Source organism: Haemaphysalis longicornis, unplaced genomic scaffold, assembly GCF_048455015.1.
Source record: "Haemaphysalis longicornis isolate Haplotype H1 unplaced genomic scaffold, Haemaphysalis longicornis Haplotype H1 scaffold_4, whole genome shotgun sequence".
Lineage (NCBI taxonomy): Eukaryota > Metazoa > Arthropoda > Arachnida > Ixodida > Ixodidae > Haemaphysalis > Haemaphysalis longicornis.
The window spans coordinates 42,093,468-42,114,673 of record NW_027526361.1 but is presented as its reverse complement, the minus strand read 5'-3'; the positions used below and the strand labels follow the sequence as shown (position 1 = coordinate 42,114,673).

Here is a 21,206-nt window from a genome sequence, read left to right as displayed (position 1 = left end):
GGACGGAAGCCCGTCTGGTCGGGAAAACGCATCACAACGATTAAAAACTGACATCGACCATGAATGTTCACAAAAACCGAAAAAGACGTTTCGGCTCCCGTACGGGAGCCTGCTCACAATAAGCCTTGTTCATAAAACAGAGCCTTGTTCACAAAAACCGGAACGTCCATTGGGTTTTTATAAACATTCATGGTCGGCGTCAGTTTTTGGTACTTGTCAACCACAAACTTAATCACAAACACGGCTCATGCATTGCCCGTTCAGCGCGCTGCGCCACATAAATTCGCCTTATCGGCAATCTTTTTTCCCCGCTTACAAAGAAAGAAACGGGCACGGTAGTGCATTGTTTCGCCATTTGAAACCGCGCCGCAGGGCTCTGAAAAATATAAAGGCGAGCGAGCAGCCGGCTAGAGCGGTGTCCGCCCGAGCTCTATTTTTCAATATGCATGACCATCAAATAGACGTTTCGTACGCCCGATTAGCACCACATCTATACACACTCCCGCGGAGAGGCGGCAGCTCGAACCGATGAAGCAGCGAGATCGATAACTAGCCTTTAATGGAGCTAGAAAGGTACGCACGACTTGCCACGTCAGGAAAATGAAGTACTGGCAACCTCTGGCGCGCTTCGATTAAAAACAAGATGGCTAAGCAATGAAATTACACACTCGTTATAAACAAATGAATTTATTCGAAGCGTTTTATGGTCCCCAATGCAGCGTATTGAGTGCTAATTATATCTTCCCTTTGAACGAAGTATCGCTTATAACGAAACGAGTTTCCTGCCAGCCGACTTCATAAATCTTTTTTTTACTATATATATTCACATGCGGTTTACTATACATTCATACACGCTTGTCCAAGCTTTCTGTTTTGCTCTTCTCACCATGCCTTAAAGTGCACCCGCAGAGCGTGGTAACACAGGTATACATACGCCCACAGGAAGAAGGTTTACACGTGTGTCAACGAACTCGCCTAACACACTGAAAAACAAGATACAAACAGAAAAAAAAAAATCGGGGACGAGGGGGGGGGTCACATGCAGGCTGGAGGTAGCAAGAAGTCCAAACGACACGCGCAATGCATACATATTATTCCCATACGAATGAGTGTGAACTCGGGATGTTCATCTTCGCGCACGGCGCCGCCGGCTCTCTCTTTTGTGCAACAAAATAGCTAACCGCGGAGACCGGAGGGGAGAAGGTATCGCTACCGGTTTCACGAGTGAAATGCGAAATGCATCGATACTCACGCCAGTTCACACATCCCCGAATCTCTCAAGAGCACGGCGGAAAAAGGTTTTCCCGGGGGGGAGTAGGGGAGAAGCGAGAACCACGAACGCGAGGCGGGGAGCGGCAATTCGCACGGAAAGGCGATCTTCAAGCACAAAGGCGTCCGAGAGGGAGGGGCCGGAGAAGAGCGAGGGAAGGGGACGACCCCGTGTTGTACAACACGCCGGAGAAAAGCGGGCACAACTGAGTGCGCCAAATAGCGAAAGAAACTGTCGCTTGTTGCATCGAAAGAGAGCAAAGCAGGACGCCGGCTTCTCGTTTTTTCATCTTTTGTTTTCGGCTCTTCGCACTTCTCTTCTGACTGCAGAAACGCTCTTGACACAATTTGGGAGAGGGAAAAAAAAAACAAGCAAAATGAAATAACACGCGACGCCTACAAAAGCAGTGACGGCTAAGCGAAATTTCTAGCCCTGTACGTCGAGCCGCCAACCACAAAAATCGGCCACGACCAACGCCGGCGAAGCAATGCTGTACGTATCAGGGGGACCACGGGAATGAAGGCAATACAGAAAGCCCTTTTTGTACAGTCCTTATTTTCGTATAGACGGGCCCCGTTTGGTAGAAAACAAATTCAGAGGGGGGGGGGGGGATAAAAGAAAGCACCAAGACCAAATTGAAAATGGGCCAGCAGGGGCGAGCGAGTTAATGCTGAAAGCATTCTCCCATTCACGCAGCAATAAATATCCACGTTAGAAGCGCCATGTAATCGTTGGAATAAATTAAAAATCCTTACAGCAACCGTGCCGTCGTCACGAATATCCGTGCGCACCTCCCGTTTCATACGACGCGTCCCTCCGTAGCCCTTCGCTTCGGAAAAGCTCGCCAGACGGTTTCAACATCGTCGCAGGGAAGAAGCTTCGTTCGCGGGTTGCGCAAACGCACAAGTTACTCGACATGGCCGCACATACGGCGCACTAGGTCGATGCATCTTCAGCGCAGAGTCGGAAAGAGGAGGCGGCGCCAGGAGAGAGAGGGAGAGACACGCGCTAAAAGGTCGTGAAGCCGGTGCCACGCGGCAAGGCACTGTGACACGCCTGCTATGCGCGCTAGCAGCGAAACCTCAGCTGGCGTCGCCGAAAGGGCAGCGCGCTACAGCGCCACACGCGAGGAGAATAGAAAAATCGTAGAACACAATGGCGCACACATCGACGGTAGACGCAACGCGGATATGCTGCGTCGTGAGGACTTGGTGAGCGAAAAACAACCAAAGAGTGTCGCGTGAATTTACAAACGCAAACGCCTTCTCGCTTTTCGCTCCATGATAATATCGGTAAAAAAAAAAAAAGCACATCGTAAAAGAAGCCTCATACGTGGTTGGGGTGCCCCATGTGTCGATGCTCTCGAGAGACGGCGGTCAGCCAGTTCACTGGCACCCGATTCACCGCTTTCAGAGTGACGTATCTGAAGCCTCCATGAGTCACAAACGCTACCGTTCATTGTTTCTGTCCTTGCAGTTCAAATTTAGAATTTAGAGACAAGGTCCTTCAGAACGTCTGCGAATGCGCTGGCATTGTGCTGCACGCGTAGCTACGAAAGAAAGGCGCTCAAGTCGTTCTAAATGACCCCGTGTGAGTGCCAAAATTGTAGCCGGAATCGCGGGAGTAACAGAAGGGCACTTATTGACGCCGAAGCGTTCGAAAAGGTCATACGCACCTTCGGAGGCGCGGGACACAAAATGTAAGTCGTCTTGTGAAAAGCCTGCGCGAACGGGGGGAGAACCCGCCGTTGGGAAGAAAACCCAGGAGCGATTTTTTAAGCTCACTCCTCTGCCGTCATGACCCGCCGATCCACGCGGCAATAGGCGACCGCCCGAAGACCCGGCACCATGACTGAGCAAGATAAACTCCTTCTCCCGGAGTCGGGCGGCGGCGCAGACGCCGCCAAGCGATCGGTCAAAAAGCGCCACCACGCGGCTCAAACAAAAGGAAGAAAAGCAGACAAACAGCGCCCGAGAGAATGAAAAACGGGGAGGATTGATAATAAATACCAAGCGGCGGCTTCATAAACAGACGCGCGAACAGACGGCAGAATGCGCGCGGGGCGTAAAACCGGGAAGCATAACGACGAGCACATCACGAAAGCTCCTTCGCCCCGACAAAGACGGCGCTCCTGCATGTTACTGAACGTGAAAGAAGCAACGCTCATAAGATTTTGTAGGAGATCTCGACGAGGCTGCCTTGAAGGAATGACATTTAACCACTCGGAGTACAAGGGAACATCAAGCAGCTCGGCCAACAGCGACGGACGATGAAGTAACGGCAACGTGACGAGTATCCAGACGGTTTTCATATGCTACGTTCGAACGCGAGCTGCAGCATTAACTGGTCCGCAGTTGACTCGTGTGGGACGTTTCCGTGGCCGTGTGGGAGGCTGGTGAAGACTCGGGAAGACAGAATACGTGTTTCGACGAGCGAGAAGCACCGCCACGTTTACAGACCGTATTCAGCACTGGTTAACTCCAAAAAAAAAGTAGCTTCCGAATAGTCTGAGGCAGTTGACACGCTCGCACGACACGGAAGTGGAGCCAAGCGAGTCTCCAAAATTTAAGGTCTAGGGTTTAACGAGTATAATAAATATAATCCGTCGAGACAACAGCGAATGATTACAAAGTTGGCACCTCACAACGATTAATGATGTCTAGTAAGCCGTACTTTCAACGTTTGTTCCGCTTTCACGGTTAGCGCTGGGCCAATGGGAAAGAGACAACCGACTAACTAAGCCAGACCTGAACTAAGCGTACCAGTCACTGCTCGGCTTACCCACCGGATAACAAAAGACAAGACAGCCACCATCTAACTCCCGAAAAAGAACGTCAAAACTGTAAACGCGTGAATGAGGAAATGTTAGTTCATAGCCACCAAAATAAGCTACGCAGGTCAGTCCCGTACGTCGCATTCCTACGTCGCATTCCCAAAAGCAGCGGGCACAGTGTGCGCCCCTGATCGGGCAAGGAATGCGGACATAGCGTACGCTCCGGCACGAAAACCTCAACGTGGTCGCTTACGTCGTCGACTTGATAGAAAACAATTCAGAGAGGCAGATTAGGACGCCAGCGTCCGTCCAAGGCCCCCACGAGCTGCCGCCTCTTCTTCACGAGTCATCCGTCAATGAGGCTTCCCCTGGAAACTTTTTTTGCTTCCCCAGTTTCGCTACTGACGGGGGGGCCTGTCGAATTCGGGAGGTTCCCAAACTGCAGGGAAGCGACAGAAAGAAAACAAAGGAAGACCCCCTCTTTTGTTATGAAGCGCATCATTGGCCCTCGATCACTTTAAATCTCGTTTGGCGTCCGCGTGAAGCTCCCCTTTTCTAGCAGTCCTTCACCGGGCCTTTGTTTTTATACTTCACTCGCCCTCGGCCCGGCCCGGAAAGACGTAACACAAGAGGCTGCGCTTCCCGCCTCTCTTCCCCGAAAGCCGCCCGGATGTGTCTGCCGGCTGCGTGGAGGCGCCTGTGGGAGGCAGTTAGGTAAGGCGACTCGAAGAGGAAGGGAACCTTGAAAAGTTGGCCCTCGCGAAACGATGCGCGTGCTTTTGCTTGCTTCCGCAGACCCTTCCTCAAGTCGGCATCCCCCCCATCGCTTGTCAACGCCCCGTCTCCTTGGCAAGGAAACAAAAAAACGAAAAACGCCGCGTTAAACGGGAGAACGCGCACATGCGTCCGCACTGAGAAGATCGCTCTCGACGCGATGGACGTGGCGGCGCCTGTATTGATTTGAAACTCTTTGTACGGGCACAATCTTCGGGACAGCTCGAGTGATTAATGCGCGGATGAAGGAGCCTCGCCAGCCTCTCTTTTTCAGACTTCGCGCTCGCCGCGCTCGATCGCAGCCTGCTCCTATTGAGCAATCGCGAACTAAAAAACAAAAACCATTTCGCGACCATTTACACTGTTTTAATCTTTGTCGTCAGCAGTGATGGCATACGATACAATTCCTTAAAGTTTCTTCTCTCGTGACGGACACCGCCAGACTGATTCAGGGGACTGTACAAAGTGTAGAATGGTCATTCAGTGCGCATCTTAACATCTAATTTCCAAATATTGAGCAAATTAGGCAAGTTAGCTTTTGATCTTAAATAGCTTGGGGAAAACCGAATGCCCAACCGGAACAAATTTTCACAAGTTCGGTGCCAGCACCAAACAAAGCTCGCAATGTCTGAGGAAGGGCTCAGACACTTCCTCGCAGTCTAAGTCCACCGCTCGCTCCGAGACCCATGAGCACGACAGTTAAGAAACGAGGAATCACGCCCTCGCTAGGGGGCGAAACCGTAAGACTCGTCGGTGTGTGCTTGCCAACCCGAATGCAGTGGTAGATGTTTCGCTCCCGCAGTGCTTTAGCTGACCTCCTGGTAGCAGCTGGCTGCACGTGACCAGGGGACACCCTGGGCAAAGACAGTCGCCAACGCATGCAAAGAACAATCGCCCATTCTGTTCCTTTAATAAACGCTCATACCTCCTCCTCTTCCAACCGAGAAATACACAAGTTCCACGGCAGACTGCGGTAACGTTGACACTGGGTATGCGAGGGCCACCGCGACGCTACGAATCAGCGGCTCCGAAACGGGGGCTTCGACTAATCCAGGCAGGGGATTCCCTTGCGGCTAGGTGAAGCCGGCGAGACTACAGCCAGCGCCCGGATATGGGAGGGGGGCCTTCCGCGGTATGGGGGCAAATGAGCAGTCGATAAACTCGATACACATAAAAAACGGAAGGACGGCGAGAAAGGGCAAGAAAGAATTCACGAAAGAACTCTCTCTCTCTCTCTCTCTCTCTCTCTTCTACGGGGCCTTAGGTGAGGTGCCGGGTTGGAATCGGATGGGTAGAGAGCGACTTTCCTTGGTTCACTGAAACATTGGGTTGGAGCACTGCACGGGCCGCAATTTCTAGGCCCGGTCCGAGCTAAACAAAACATTGAGATAAAAGCCCAGGCCCTGCCCAAGCCCGCCAGCGCCAGACTGTGTTTCGGACTCGTGCTTTGAGTCAGACAGACTTTAACCATGAGCCCAAAAAAGTTTGGGTCTCCTTATTACCCTAATATGAAGCATGGAGCGAGTATACTGAATTTAAATTTCGTTCAAACTTGGGCCCATCTTTCTACAACATAAATATCCTGACTTCGAAAACGTATTTTAGAGAGTCTTGGTGAAAGATGCACTTCAATAGCGAGTCTCCGAACTCAAGGCTTTCCGAGGATCATTTAAATAATGTTGATAAAAGTGCAGATAATATGCCTATTTATGCATTTCTTGGAACCGATATTGAACATTTCGTTATTTCGTTCAGTCAGCTTCCCTAGGAATCTCCCTCCCAGATGTTTTTGACGCTATCACACTCTGCCGAGTGCTAGTTTACCTTGTACTTTTCTCAATGTAATTTGCTAACGTTTGCCCCCCTCCCCCCTCTTTCGAAGTAGAGCCAAGTTCTTTCCATCCCAAAACTGTCTACTCAAAAAGTCGCTGTTATTGGCAAAAAGAAAATGCATAAAAAGTAAAAAATACCCAAGGGCACGTTAGCTAATTTTTGGTGGCATGGTCACGGTTTTTATTTCTTTGTACTTTGAAAAGCGAATCATATAATCTGCGACCGGAGTGCCCTCGTTTTCTCACCCGCTCTCTCCCACTATGCTCATAGAGCCCATACGTTTTCTAGCATTGCCTTGAAGACTTTATGAGTGCAAAACGTCATTTTGTTATTTTTTTAACGGCGCCGTGGTAACTGCACTTCGCCTTTTTTTTATATATATTCACCTAGCCGATCAATGAGCCAACTTTTTGTTATAAGCCATTTAAAATTTGCAGCACACGACTGCCGAGACTCAGGCAACCACCCGGGTCGACTCGGGCAGGCACGGCCCGCAAACTTTTTTTGTTCAAGTCCGAGCCCGGTCCGGGCCCGAGAAAATACGTGTTATCCGGGCCGGCCCGGGCCCGTGCAGTGCAGTAGCTCGGGTTTCCTAGAACCCTCAAACATTGGTCGTTGACGTTCAGCTAGATATTCCCCAAGCTTACGTTTTTCTGCCCAGACAGGGAGAAAAAGAGAGGGTGCAGACAGACAGTCCAGGTTTATGACTGCGGCTCAAAACCTGAGCGCTAGAGAACAACGCACTGGACAAGGTTGTATGGTCAAGTGATGCAGGAACGAAACCACCGAAGACGGTTGACGGGGCTGATGTAAATTATGTAAAAGTTACAACCTTCGCTCCCCCTCTCTTCCCCCGAGCAGTGGGAGCGCGAACTGGCCAACGGTGCGAGGACCGGAAACGCCGCATCACTGGCGGCTTTCTGAACTGAGAAAGCCCCGCACTTTTACACTCAGTAAACGTTTTTCAATCAATAACGACGTAACCTAACCACGCTGCGTAGACGCACAGAGGCACCCTCACGCGTACGTGTGATTACACGCGCATACATGGAATACAGAAAATACGCAGGCGAGTTTGGAACATGGCTGTCCTCCGTTCTCTGCAGAAGCGGAGGTATGTAGTTTGCGGAGCAATGATTCGCTGGGGGTGACCATGGTAGGGGCAGACCCGGCCGGACAAAATTTACGAAGGTCGACTGTACGGGCAAATACAATCCGGATTCCCGATTGAAAGCCAGCGATAATCATACCAGCCCCTGACGGTTAGGCCCTTCTGATGGTACGGCACAACCCCAAAGACTTGATCTAAGCGATCAGCGCCCGCGAAAGAGATCACTCCACTTCCCAACCAAAGAAGCGTCGCCTGTAGGACATCTCCTTAAGGCGTTCTCGAAAGTCGCGTTTAATGCCACAAAAGGACAAGTCGCAAGGCTCGTAACACATTTCGCAATACGCAAAAAGTCTCTGCGATCAGGACTAGCGCGACGGCGGGAAAGTTGCGGAGGTCGAGGTTGCCTCCCGTCCACTTTGACTCCACACGTTTTGCCGCCATTTGCACGCGTGGGCGACTGAGCGCACATCGTCCCCAGCACTACAGGGAGCCAAGCTGTCTGCACAGAGAGGCGGCCCACGGCATTTCACGTTCCTCGGGAAAAAAAAAAAAAAAAAAAAGAAAAGGACGACATTCCAGGCATTCGCCGCACTAGCAAATAACGGCGTTTCGTCGCTTCCCAACGGCCGTTGCGAGAAACAGATCAACATAGGGAAAGTGGGTGACGGGGGGAGCGATAATCCGGCCGTAACGACTCCGCGGCGCGCGTTTCCATGCGATCGCCTCCATGGGAATCTCGATGGGCGTGAAAGGAAACATTTCCCGGAATTCTTCCCTGTAAAGTATGTGTATTTAAGGGGGGGGGGGGGGGGGGGGGGGATAGCGGAGGCAGCTAGCGGAGAACTTGGAATGATCACCCCTTGAAAGCAGTTCTGTAGGGCAAGGCCAACCAAGATCCAAAATACAAAGCGCGAGGACGCCGGTTTGGTGGAACGCCCTCGGCCTCCGGTTCCCCGGAGAGGAAATCGGCAAACACGGCGCGCACAAAGCTCGGCCGTAAACTCGGCAGTGCGAGCGGAACGGAAGACCGCTCCGGGGAGGGGGTGCTGTTGACAGTGTCCACGCGCCTTCAAAAAGAAAGACGCGGATTTTAATTATTAATCGCCGGGACAAACAAGAGCAACGACACCACGTGCAGCAAGGTCGGCCGCCGAGCTCTCGCACCAACCGAAAAGAGAGGACTTGCAGGTGCGCTGGCTACCCGTCTTTCGAGGATGCACCTGCGGCCGCCACAACCGACGCGTTCGTCGGCCCAAACACACGGCGAAGAGGGGAAGCACTGCAAAGAAGAAAGACGCGCTCTAAAAGGAAAAGGGGGGCCTTGCTGCCGCTTTTGCGGCGGCCAAGAGGCGTCCGACCAAGCGTCGCGACTGCCCACGCAGACGTGACACGGGCGCTGAAGTTCGCAGTCGCAACCACGTCTCAAGGCCGGGTCGTTGGCGCATATTGATGGCCGAATCTCACTGTTGGGCCGTACTTCAATGGGTCAACTTCAGCAGGCTTTCGTGCTGGAATCTCACTATCGGGCCACACTCCATACGAGTTGGCCTAAGTATTTCCGCAGGAAGGAGCGAGGCTTTTAGGCACAAAACAGCGCGCAAAACATGACAGTACAACTAAAACACGCCCGCAACCTTCGTTTTTCAGTCTGCGTTATATAAATGCGCTGTTTCTTTTTTTTTTTTTTCGCCTCCTTTCGCCCTTTGCAGGCAAAGTTACGTGCGTAGACACACTATCGGTACAATTCTAGTCCAAACATGACTACCATGACTAGTGCAAGTGCCCAATACCAACCTAAATCTGAGCCTATGAACGCGTTTGTGCACGGAAACAGGTTCAACGGCAGCTGTCATTCGATCTGGACAGGCAGAGTCGAGAAATATCGAGCTACGACAGGCACTCGAAATGCCCGATCAGGCGAGCGACGAACTTTCCGACGCTACGGAACCCGACTCCGATTCGCGCCCAACGGGGGAAGAGGTCTCACGCGCGATCCGCGTCACCACATCGTCGGTCACGGAGCGACAGTTTGTCCCCGGGAGCGGAGATAGCTCAAAAAAGCGAACCACCGCGTGGCCAAGAAAAGCAGGCACCATTCCATCGTCCGCCCGATGGTCCGAAAAAGGAGGCCGCGACCGACTGGCCAGGAGAAGGGATGCCCACCCACGCGCCGCGGTCTTCACGGCGGCTGACAAAGAAGCCCGCATTCCGCACCGGAGACGCACACGCCCACCCGCCCGGCGGCTTCAAAGGAGGCCCGCGGAGGACAACAACGGCACACGGACAGCGGGGGACGGCGGCGACAGCGACGCAGGTGCACCGGGAGGACGGACACGACGCCGCAACCCGAGAAGGGCCCCGCCGCCCTCGATGTCACACCACGGTCGCCTGCTGCTGCCACCACCACGCTTTTCCTCTGCACTGCTGAACTCTCCCTCTTCAACATCCTTCCTCTCTCACACGCTTCCTTTCACGAAAAACGCATTCGACTTCACTTAAAGTCGACGCGGCAGCAACTGCAGCCGACTATCGTGCTGTAGATGAGAATTCCGGGCACCACTGGTATCCGGAATGCGATCGAAACTTATTTGTGCCCCCCCCCCACGCGACCCTATCTCGCGTATCCCGTTCGCAACAGCATCCCTTCCCACCTCTTCATGTCCCCCTAAACGCTAAGGAAGCCTTGCTTTGGCAAAAAGGAAAAGGGGATCGCTAACGCAACGCTGCCCTCGCGGTAAGCACGAGAAGTCGCGTCCGCCCATTTTTCGTCCTCCTACCGCACCCTTTCCGTCAGCTGGGTCCACCACGGTGCTCTGAGCGCCACATCTCGCCGCCGCCCCCGTGGCCATCGCCCGCCGCATCGGATTTCCCGTTCCGCCGCCGACGGGGCTGAAAAAAAAAACCGGCAAAGCGTCGTCGCAGGCAGTAAACAAGGAAGAAACGATAAACGGCATGTGTTGAAGGCAGCTGCAAGCCGCCCGACAACCCGGTAACCGCCGCAGCGGAGGAGTCCGGCGGTGCGGCACGGCTTCCTTCCTCCCATGCCAAGCGACGGCTCTGCCGCAACATATCTCCGAGGCTTCCGATCAACTCAATCGCGAACATCTTACTTCTCAACGAGTGATCTGTGTAGAGTTTACTCCCACGAGCCTCCCCTTACTGGAGGCATTCTTGGACAAAGAGGGGAAATAAAGAGCTTTCCGCCAGAAACCGGGGTGGGCCTGTGGAGCGCGATAATTATGAACTCCGTTCATCCCCACGATAAAACGTCTCCTTTGGAATGACGTTGGACAGCCTTTTGGATTAAGGTCGAATGCACTCGTTTTAATTTTAACACCTAAGTGTTTTATTCCGGGAAAGACGAAGATTTCACTGACGTCATTTCCGTCACGGAAATGACGCCGGTAGAGTGAAGCAAGGCCTATAAAGTGTGCACCCCTGAACACAGGGTCTTCTTGCGGGAAAGCGACCTTTAGTACACTTAGGGTTGTTCGTTTTCGGGTTTTATATTTTGCACGAAAGTGTTCTATGCCGCGATACACCAATGTTTCACTGACGCCATATCCGTCACGGAAACGACGCCAGTACACCTTTGCCGAAGCAACCTGCCAACAGGACGTCGCTCGCCAAGCACACCCACAAGACAGCCGCCGACCCGCAAGTCATGCTCAGCTGCAGATTTCGCTGCACATTTCACTTTCGTGTTTTACCGTTTCCTATGACAGAGAAATGAACCAGTTTTTTTTCAGCAATGCCCACACGGCGGCGCTACGCCGCTAGGAGGCAGAGGAGGCGAGAACTAAAACGACAGGGATGAACCGAATGCTCCGCTCCAAACAACTGGGAGAGCCTCCGGAGAAGGATGTCCCAGCGCACAGAGGACGCATACCTAGCGGGTCCGAAGGCTTGCGGACGAAGACGGGGAAGGAGGCGTGCGTGATATACGACGAAGGGCTGTACACAGAACACGAAGCGAATGCGAAGCAAGAAGAGAGACAGAAATGAGCGACGCTGCGCGAAAAAAAAAAAAAAAAAGACAAGGAGAAAGAGACATGATTCCCTTCCGACAGCCGACCGGGGGCGTTCTCCAACTGTGTACCCACCCCACCTTCCCCCAAAGCCGTCAACGAAATGCAAAGCGGCAGCTCAGAAAGGACGAGCGAGATCTGAGAGAAGAGAGGTTAAAAAAAATAAACAGAAAAGGAGGCTGCCCCGGCGGCGGCGCCAAGCTGTCTGGCACAAGCGAGCCTGTTATTGCTCTTGCAAGAAGCGATGCGAAGGCCTTCCCCGACCCGACTGCCGGGCCGCATTCTTCCTTTTCCCGACACCCCGCAACTCACACGCAGCACGACGACGAGCAGGGCAGGGGGCGGGGGGAGAGGGGGGAAGCTCCAAGTTTGCGGGGCCTCTGCCGAAGAAGCGGAGGGGAGGAACCCGGCGGCAAAGGAACGTTGACGTGACAGCAGGGGTAAACAAGACACGCAAGCACGCCCCCCTGGAGCGAAAACGCGCCGAAGAGAAGACGGAGGCCGAGAGAGAGATGGAGAGAGGGTGGGTTCCACCTCTGGAGTTTGCAGAGAGAGAAATCCTCCTGCAGATTGCGGCGAGCCAGGCACACGAAAAGGAAGGAAAATGTGGATGATCTAAACGCTTTTGGCTGAACGTGACGCGACAGCCACAACAAATACCCAGAAGGGACCGCCGCCGTCCGGATTCCGATTCGGGACGACGAATAGCCGCGCCTGACTGGGAAGAAGAACCTCATGCGTCAGCAAAATTCGCGAACCAATCAGGCGGAAATAGGTAATGTTGAGAATAACGGAACAAGAGTGTGAGTGGAGAAAGTGAGGTGTGTGCAAAAGTGGCTCGCCGAATTAGGTGAATTAAAAATTAAGTCCATGCCACCCACGGTTTCGGGGCAGAAATGTTTCAATAGCAAATGAACAGAAGCTTCCGTTCGACATTCCCAGCTACGAACAGCTTCAAACCAATTTTCCCACTCCGATTTCTTTATTTTTTTGCGGACGGGATCAGTCGTGGTACGTGTAACATCGGCGAAGTAAGTGTAACATTCCAGCCAGGGTTGAACCTGATATACAATGTAAGAACTGCGCGGCGGACAATACCACCTCAGAACACGTTCGACGTTCCTAGAGCTTCGTCAACGCAATGCGTACACGAGGACCCACGTTCTTTCAAAGTAACTCCGCCCAGACCGCCGTTTGCGCGCGACACGTGAGCCAGGGTTGCGAGCACATACGCGGCTGCGCTTCCTGCGGGAGTGAAACAAAAGGCACGCCGTTCGCGGTGCAGCGGGCGCGCCGTGGCGGCAACGAGGCAGCCAGCCACTCCCCGACCGTCTATAAAAACGGGGCGAATTACGGCTGAGGCCTCCTCTTTTGCCGCCCGCGAGGCGCGCGACGCCTTCTTCCTCCGCCGCTCTCGAAGGTCGTTACGCTGCTCCTGGGCTCGAGCCCCGGTTTCGCAGAAGGCAGGGAAGCGCCCAGAGAAAGGGTCGGGGGCAGCCCCAAACCGGAAGCCCTTGGCGGCGTGGAACAGGAGCGGAGGTGCACACGTTGCACCCGGCTTCCACGCAGCGGCGAAAACCACGGATAACCACAACACGGGCTGCGGCTGACAATCGGAACCACTTTTTTAACACGAAAGTGTTTTATTCCCGGATACACCAAGATTCCGCTGACGTCATATCCACCAGGGAAGTGGCGCCGGTACAACGAAGCAAGCGGCCTGTAAAAGGTGCACCCCTACACACAGGGTCTCCTTGCGGGGAAGCAACATTTAGTACTAAAGAGTACGTTATACTTAGGGTTGTTAGTTTTCGGGGTTTATGTTTTAACACAAAAGTGTTTTATGCTTGGATACACCAAGATTTCGCTGAAGACATATCCGTGACGGAAATCAAAACAACGAAGCAAGCCGCCTGCAAAGGGTGCACCCCAGCACACAGGGTCTTCTTGCGGGGAAGCAACCTTTAGTACTAAGAGATGTACAGGGCTGAGAAATTGAACATTAGAAAGAAAAAATTTCTACGATGATTCCCAGGGCAGTGCTTTGCTTTTTGAGGCTAGAGCAGGTTGACTGCGAACTAAGAGTTTTGAGGGGAAGTATTCACAAAATGATGGGGTATGCGTGGTCTGCGAAAAAGAAATAGAAACTATGCGGCACATAGTGTTAGAATGTGAGGGTATCCATCCAAATCTACATGAAGGGAATATTGGGCTTCCAGAAGCCCTAGGGTTTAAGGGTATCACAGAGGAAGTTAACTTCAAGGCTGTCGAGGGGACGAAAAGAAGATTAGAATGCTGGTGGATGAAAAGCAAAGAGGGGAATGAATATTGCCTAGGACAGTTGCCACTTGTAACAGGGGAAAAAAAGTATTTCGTGCCTAATAAGCTTTAGTGCCTGCCCTAAGCAGCGCTAGTATTAAACCAAGAATGTAAAACATGGTTATATTAGTCATTTTAGGTAAGATGACATGTCATCACCCCGCTTCAAAGGGGAAACCAATAGCAACCATCAATCATCATCAATACGTAATACTTAGGGTTGTTCGTTTTCGTGTTTTATATATTAACACGAAAGTGTTTTATGCCAAGATACAACAAGATTTCACTGACGCCATATCCGTCACGGAAATGACGCCAGTACACCTTTGCCGAAGCGAATACAGGAAAAAAAAAAAGTATTTCATGCCTAATAAGCTTTAGTGCCTGCCCTAAGCAGCGCTAGTATTAAACCAAGAATGTAAAACATGGTTATATTAGTCATTTTAGGTAAGATGACATGTCATCACCCCGCTTCAAAGGGGAAACCAATAGCAACCATCAATCATCATCAATAACGTAATACTTAGGGTTGTTCGTTTTCGTGTTTTATATATTAACACGAAAGTGTTTTATGCCAAGATACAACAAGATTTCACTGACGCCATATCCGTCACGGAAATGACGCCAGTACACCTTTGCCGAAGCGAATACCCAGCTGCAGATTTCGCTGCACATTTCACTTTTGTATTTTACAGATTCCTATGACAGAGGAATCAACCACAGTATTTGCCTAACGCAAAGATCATGACCGAAGCACCGAGAGGGACCTTCGTTGCTGCGTGTGTGGGTTCTCCTCAGGGACACACGACTCGGCCAACACATTTTTCGTCCACGGTTTCAAAATAGAGATCTCGGTGCAACCCAAGGCGCTTGAAGGCGCTGTTCACCCCATCCAAAGTGCAATCTAACGGCCCACCCAGCTGATATACCCGAGGAAAGTATCAGGGTTAGCATGGGCGCCTTGCAAGAGTCGGTACCGAACATCGTCCAGCGACATCCAATTTTGATTGATTGTAGGGTTTAACGCGCCGACGCAACGCAGGCGATGAGGCGCGCCGTAGTGGAGGGCTCGGGATTAATTTTGACCACCCGGGGATCTTTAACGTGCGCCGAAATCTCGTACACACGGGCGTTTTTGCTTTTAGCCTCCATCAGAAAAGCGGCCGCGGGGGCCGGGAATCGAACCCGCGACCTCGTGCTCAGCAGCGCAACGCCTTAGCCACTGAGCCACCGCGGCGGGTGCGACATCCAATTTGATAAATTCCTTCTTTCTGCCTCTCTCGCAGCGTATAATGCTGATAATACGGTGCAGCGTCAGACCAGCTGGTTCACAGAACGCACCACACCCGCAAGGCAGAAGATGAAAGAGCGCAATAACTTTTTTCCCCAAGGTAGGCATGAAACGGTGGCGTTCGGCTCACTTGACACTAGAAATGGCTTGCTACCTACGAACAGGTAGTACGTCATTTCGAGGCGGGTGTACAGTGCAGATGACAAGAAACCATTCGAGCCCCCGCATAGCCAGAGCATGACTCACAATGGGAGTTGCGTGCGGTGCTTGATAAGCGGCGAACAAGTAGCGTTACTAGAACTCTCCGCACGTTTCACTCTCTATTCGGCCGCACCCCTTCACTGATGTCACGAGGGGTGGCATAACAGGACGCTGACCTGCCGTAGGTGCAGGGAGTGACATGCCCCGGTATCGTTTCCGGGCTCCAAGTCACGTTTGCACCTAAAGGTCTGCAACAACATTCCTCCGACAGAGCGGACTTCTAGTGACCTTCTAAACTTAACCTTATCAAGGCGGCCACTGCCCTTCTAAACACCGAGGTCACCTCACGGAATAATGCCATGTCGGTAACAGCCGCAGAAACGGAGACACGGAGGTAACACCACTTGCCTCTCGGCCGAGTCCCCCGCGTTGACAATGCGAGATGTTTTGTTGACACCCGACACGAAAAACAAGCGTGCAATAGCGCCGCTTGTGAAAGGATCTGTTAGCCTGGGGGAAACGTTTTGGCAGGACTCATTTCTAGTATACAATGGGGGACTTTTTTTGTATCGCCTTTCTTTGCATCGCCCCAGTTTTATCCCCCCTCGTGGTTTCAGCGCGGTATGCAAAAAATCCAGTGTACGCCAAAAATCTCAGCGGCCGATGGCGCTGCTTTCGACCAGTTCGTTTGTGCCCGCCAACTTGTAAAAGCTGTATGACGAATTCCTTCAGTTTCCGAACAAGTACAGGGAAACATGCCAGGACACGCTTAATGGAGGCTCTCTCTCTCTCTCTCTCTCTCTCTCTCTCTCTCTCTCTCTCTCTCTCTCTCTCTCTCTCTCTCTCTCTCTCTTTAAAAACAGAAATAGGTCTGTTCCAACAGCAAAACTCTAGAATCGAATGCAAAATACTGGCTTCCAAACTGGTACTAGAACTTTTTTTTCTTCACTATACTATTGACTTCTTCCTCAAAGCACGTAATTCTGTTTACAGGTGTAGTACGCATTCTCGAGCCGCTACAACCGCCAACACGGAACGTTTCACATTCGCCAATAACTAGCGACACTGGAATAACCCGAACCATTTTTGAGGTCACAGCGCATTTAGTAGGCAGCCATTCCAAATCGCCAGCACGAATATTTACAGAATACCACAAATCCGAACACCACCCTAATATATATACACCTTAGCAACTTTATCAATCGATTCCATTCCAGCCAGATCCTTCACAGAACACCACCACGATGATTAAAAACACAACCCGTTCGCCAATCGAATAAAAACTAACTATTCAATTGGCATACGAGATTTCGGATATTCGTCGCACGCCCCGGCCGACAAGAGAGAGCTCGTTGGCTTCCGAGGCGCCGGACGGCCGCTCCAACGGACGCAGCGCACCGTGGGGCGGCAGGCAGCACAGCCGTCCCCCAACCCACCTCCCAAAACTCGAGTCGGTCCCCGGCCGCCGCCGCCGCCGCATTGATATCGTTTCTTCTGGCCCCGCCGCTCATGCAGCGCCGTGGCACCGCCGAAACGCGTTATTTATTTTCGGCGCGCCCTTTACGACTTGGCCTTATTTATCTCCACGGGCGCCTCCGCCGCTGGAACAAAGCGCCGCACGAACCGAGCACGGCAACGGCAGAGCGGGGGCAGGGAAAGGGGGGAGCTCCGGCGGCAATTTGGAATCGCGTCTTTTACGGTGAATAACTCGGGCAAGAGCCAAAGGGAAACAATAAAGGCGAAGAAACGGGATTCGGAGAGACACTTTTTTGTTCCTTTGCCGCCTTTTTCTGTTCGCCGAGAGACGGGCGGCAGGAGGCGCGTTTGTTGTCGCTTACTGCAGATTCCCTTGCTTCCCGACGCGCAGAGGAGTTTCTTTGCCCCCTCCCACACACACGCTTTGTGAAGCAGCGAGCGGAGCAGCGGTAAATCCGGCGCGGCGCGCAGCGAAATTGCTCCCCGCTCCTCAGAGAGAGCGAGCCTTTCGCTTCTCCCGGCGAGGAGATACTGCTCCCGTTCCGTCGACGCTGGCGCAAATCATTTGAACGTGATTATGCTCTCTCTCCACTCGGCGCGCACGGCTCGAAAGGCGCATTTCCTCAAATTGATACAACTGCGACGGTCTCTTTTCATATTTCGAAATGAGCGCCGCTTCTTCCTTCTTCTTGTCCGCTGGATAGAGGAAACGAAACGGGAGTTAGCGCAAGAGAACGATACATGAACATCGGAATAAAGCGGCCTGATAAGAGCAAGATACTGAACGGGGGCGGCTTTCTCTGCTTATAAATGGCAGCTGTAACTGCACGGTAGCTCGTGAGCAGTTAAGGCGAATACGGAGATGATACAAAAGGCTAAAAAATATTTAATTAAAGGCACGCACAGAAGTGAAGGTATTTTTTTTTATTTGTGACTTCATTATGCTGTTAAACTCGAGTATTCTTTTATTGAACTATGTAGCGGAAGTACTGAACCTTAGGTAATTAAGTTGGGAAGCAGAGTAAAAAACGTAAGACCAATTATCGCTATGCCTGTTTTCAAAATTCTGGTTCCAAATGCTTAGTAGTTAAACACCCTGCAACACTTTTTTCAACTTTTTTGAAATCTTAAATGCCTGCAGAACGTAGTCACCCAACACAACCAGTACTTAGATTAGGGGGTCGGAAAGTACCACAGCCAAAATTTACAGCTCTATGCCCATCAGATGACTCGGATACTCGCTCAAAAGATCTTTCTTTCCCGGTCTTGGCGTTCTCCGACCACTCGAATTACGTCACTAAGGCATGTAGCGGCTGTTGGCCGGTTTTCCTTCAGCTGCAGCAATGAACGCATTCGATACCAACTTCAAAAACAAAGCCACAAATGCAAAGCAGGAACGGAAGGCTATATGCTGCGACGAACAAATCACGCAGTGCCGCTCCGTGCTGGCGATAACTATAGCTTTCGCAGTGCTTCCAGAAGCGAATGAAAGAGTGAAAGCGTTTATCGAAAGTGTTACAGCGTCCCTTTAAAATATACTTTTTAATGAAGCATAACCAACAACAACAAAACGTGGTCGCAATTCATGCGATGTTGTGGACTTGGTACTTGTGGACTCGTCAGCGCGTCGTCACGGCTGACGTCGCCAAATTTGCGAATTGGAAGAAATTCACGGCGAGATATGCGCGGAATTCATAAAACAAAAAAAAATTGAGCACGACAGGATAGTTGAACAATGTTTTGAACTTCGTACAAGTTCGCTCTTCGAATATGCGTTTTTGGCTGCGTTCTGGTGTACAACACACGTAATCCTACACTTCACTCTTGGGTAGAATTCCGGAGCTTTATTTACCTGTAAAATATCGGGAGATCAAAAGTTGTGCGTCGTTAGCAGTCGCCTCACAAACTATGCCGTTATGGTACCGCACTAGTTCGTCATGTGGTTTGAAGACCACGCCTGTCTTTTAAAAAATTATGTCAGCCTAAGTTTACACACGTTAAACATTCCTGCTATACGCCAAGCGGGAACGAAAACTTTCGAACGCACATTTTTTACATAAAAAATTGCGGGTAAATCAGCCGAGAGGAATCTATTAAGCTGGCCGGACAACGTTCAGCGTCTTATTTAAATGCAGTAAACCCTTGTTAATCAACACGAAACCGACTTCGTTACAACCGGTATTGCACTAAAGACGGTGTCATGTTCTCCCCATTCACTGCAGCTGGTAACCGTGAAAGACTTCGAATTAAGCGGGAATCGGAACAAAGCGATTTCGCTATAGTGAGAGTTCACGGTACTGTACAAATGTCTGACACGGTCTGGCACCTCTACCTACTTTCGCAAGGTAAGTAGCGTGGGGATGTGTGGGGGGCCTACGATGTTGTTCGGCGCGAACTCCCATTACGGTGCAACTTGCATTTAAAGAGGACGACGTGCAAAGAACTACGCGACTTCCAAATAGGCTTACCGGCCATGACGTACCGAAAGTCGCCGCGATGCACTTGACGGAGCAGGCAAACAACGGACACTCAGTACGCCGAGTACATTCCAATGGACGCGGTAGGGCAGGAAGTAGGGCTATTAAGAGACCGGAAATCGGGCTATAACCTAGACGGACGTTTTAAATGTGCACTAGCGACAGACGATGAACGTATGCAGCAAGCCCAGGTTTACAGTTAGCTACAACTGAACAGCCCGCGGCCAACAGGACTCTGAACGTTCCTATAAGAAAACGGGCGCGCCTCGAGTTTTAGAGATTTCTTGCCGACTTTTGACATCGCACAGCCGCACTTCAGTGAGCGGCGCTTTACGTATCGCTCTGTTACGGGGACCATGTCCTGGACGCAGCCATTCAAACCTGCGTATGTTTTCAACATTAACACATTCGTACAAGCAAAACAGTGACGTCAAAAAGTTTTTTTGTGTGTGTGAAAAGAACGCAATATTTTTTTTTTTTTTTTTACGGAAGAGGAAAATTTAAACACTCGTGCGTGCAGGTTTCGGGAAACGTTGAAGACCTCCAGGCGGTCTACCCTTCCCTAAATACCCATGTAAAACCACATTTTGAAAGTTTTAGTATCTTACATAGTCCTCACTGTCCTTTTATATGAACCCGCCAAGCAGCAGAACATCGTAAAACAACGGTCACCTAATCGACAAAAGTGCGACCTCAACTGCAACTTCCAGAGATAACTGCCCACGCCTGACACCTTTCATTCGTTTCGCTTCGGATGAACCTCGAAGCAAAGCGGCCTCGCATTCTCAAATGCCTCTAGTTTTGATGTAAACCGCTTCACGCCAACACTTTCAAAATCAAGCGGGACATCGCTAATCGTGACGTCGGGAGGAATGAACGTTTACCGCGTATGCTTTCCACGAACGTTTGATCGTGAATTGTGCGCCGAGAATGCCTCCAGCAGCGCCTAGAAGGCAGGCTCGAACTCCACGGCCGTAATACGGGGGAGAGGGTGAAGGGAAGGGGACGGGGCGGTGACATGCAAGAGGACACCGGAAGCAGGCGAAACACGAGCCATCGGTAAACAGCCAAGCAAGATGGGCGTCCCGTGCCGGCAAGCTTTTGTTTCTACTCTTTTGAAAAACCCCGCACTCCGGTCTGCGACACGCAGCCTCTTCCGCACGCCGCTGCCTCTGCCCTCCTCCGCTCTTTCTAAAGCCGGCGGCACACAGCGTGTCACCAAGCCGCGGCGGCATGTCTGGAGTCTCCGCACCACCACCACCACTTCGGACGAACGGCGCTAGTTCAGCGAGGCTTCGCGGTTCGAAGGATCGTGGGCCAGACTGAGATCAAAGCCGAGTTAGAGGTTGTGATGCTAATAAGGAACACAAGGCCGCCTCTTGATTTCTGATACAAATTTTCACTGGCCAGCATGAATAATCTGCGCAACAAAGGGGTCGATCCATCGGGACTGCCTAAATTTATCAATTCCGATCACCCTGATTTGACTTCAACTGACGACCTGGTTACACAAGTCGCTGACGCCTTGCAAGCGCGAAAATTACTCGTCGTCGTACTCGTTAATCTATTGATGTCGCGCTTATTCTCGATTTTGATGTCCTGTACATTAGAGAGACGTTCGGTACGCCCCGTGGAGCTCCAGAGACCAGGTCG

At 51.5% G+C, this 21,206-nt stretch overlaps 1 protein-coding gene across 13 annotated transcripts in view; it reads right to left on the bottom strand.

Moving 5' to 3' along the window:
- Positions 1-21,206, bottom strand: part of LOC144178582 (transcription factor 12-like) — a 114,605-nt gene that overhangs the window by 26,856 nt on the left and 66,543 nt on the right. The window contains exon 1 of one of the 13 annotated variants that reach the window (XM_077706535.1): positions 2,603-2,635. The exons of 11 other annotated variants lie outside the window; for them this stretch is intronic. In XM_077706535.1, the coding sequence (XP_077562661.1) occupies positions 2,603-2,620 (18 nt within the window). In that variant the 5' untranslated portion in view covers positions 2,621-2,635. Of the gene's footprint in view, positions 1-2,025; positions 2,232-2,602; positions 2,636-21,206 lie in introns of those variants that run through there. One more of the 13 variants, XM_077706534.1, reaches the window with a different exon arrangement.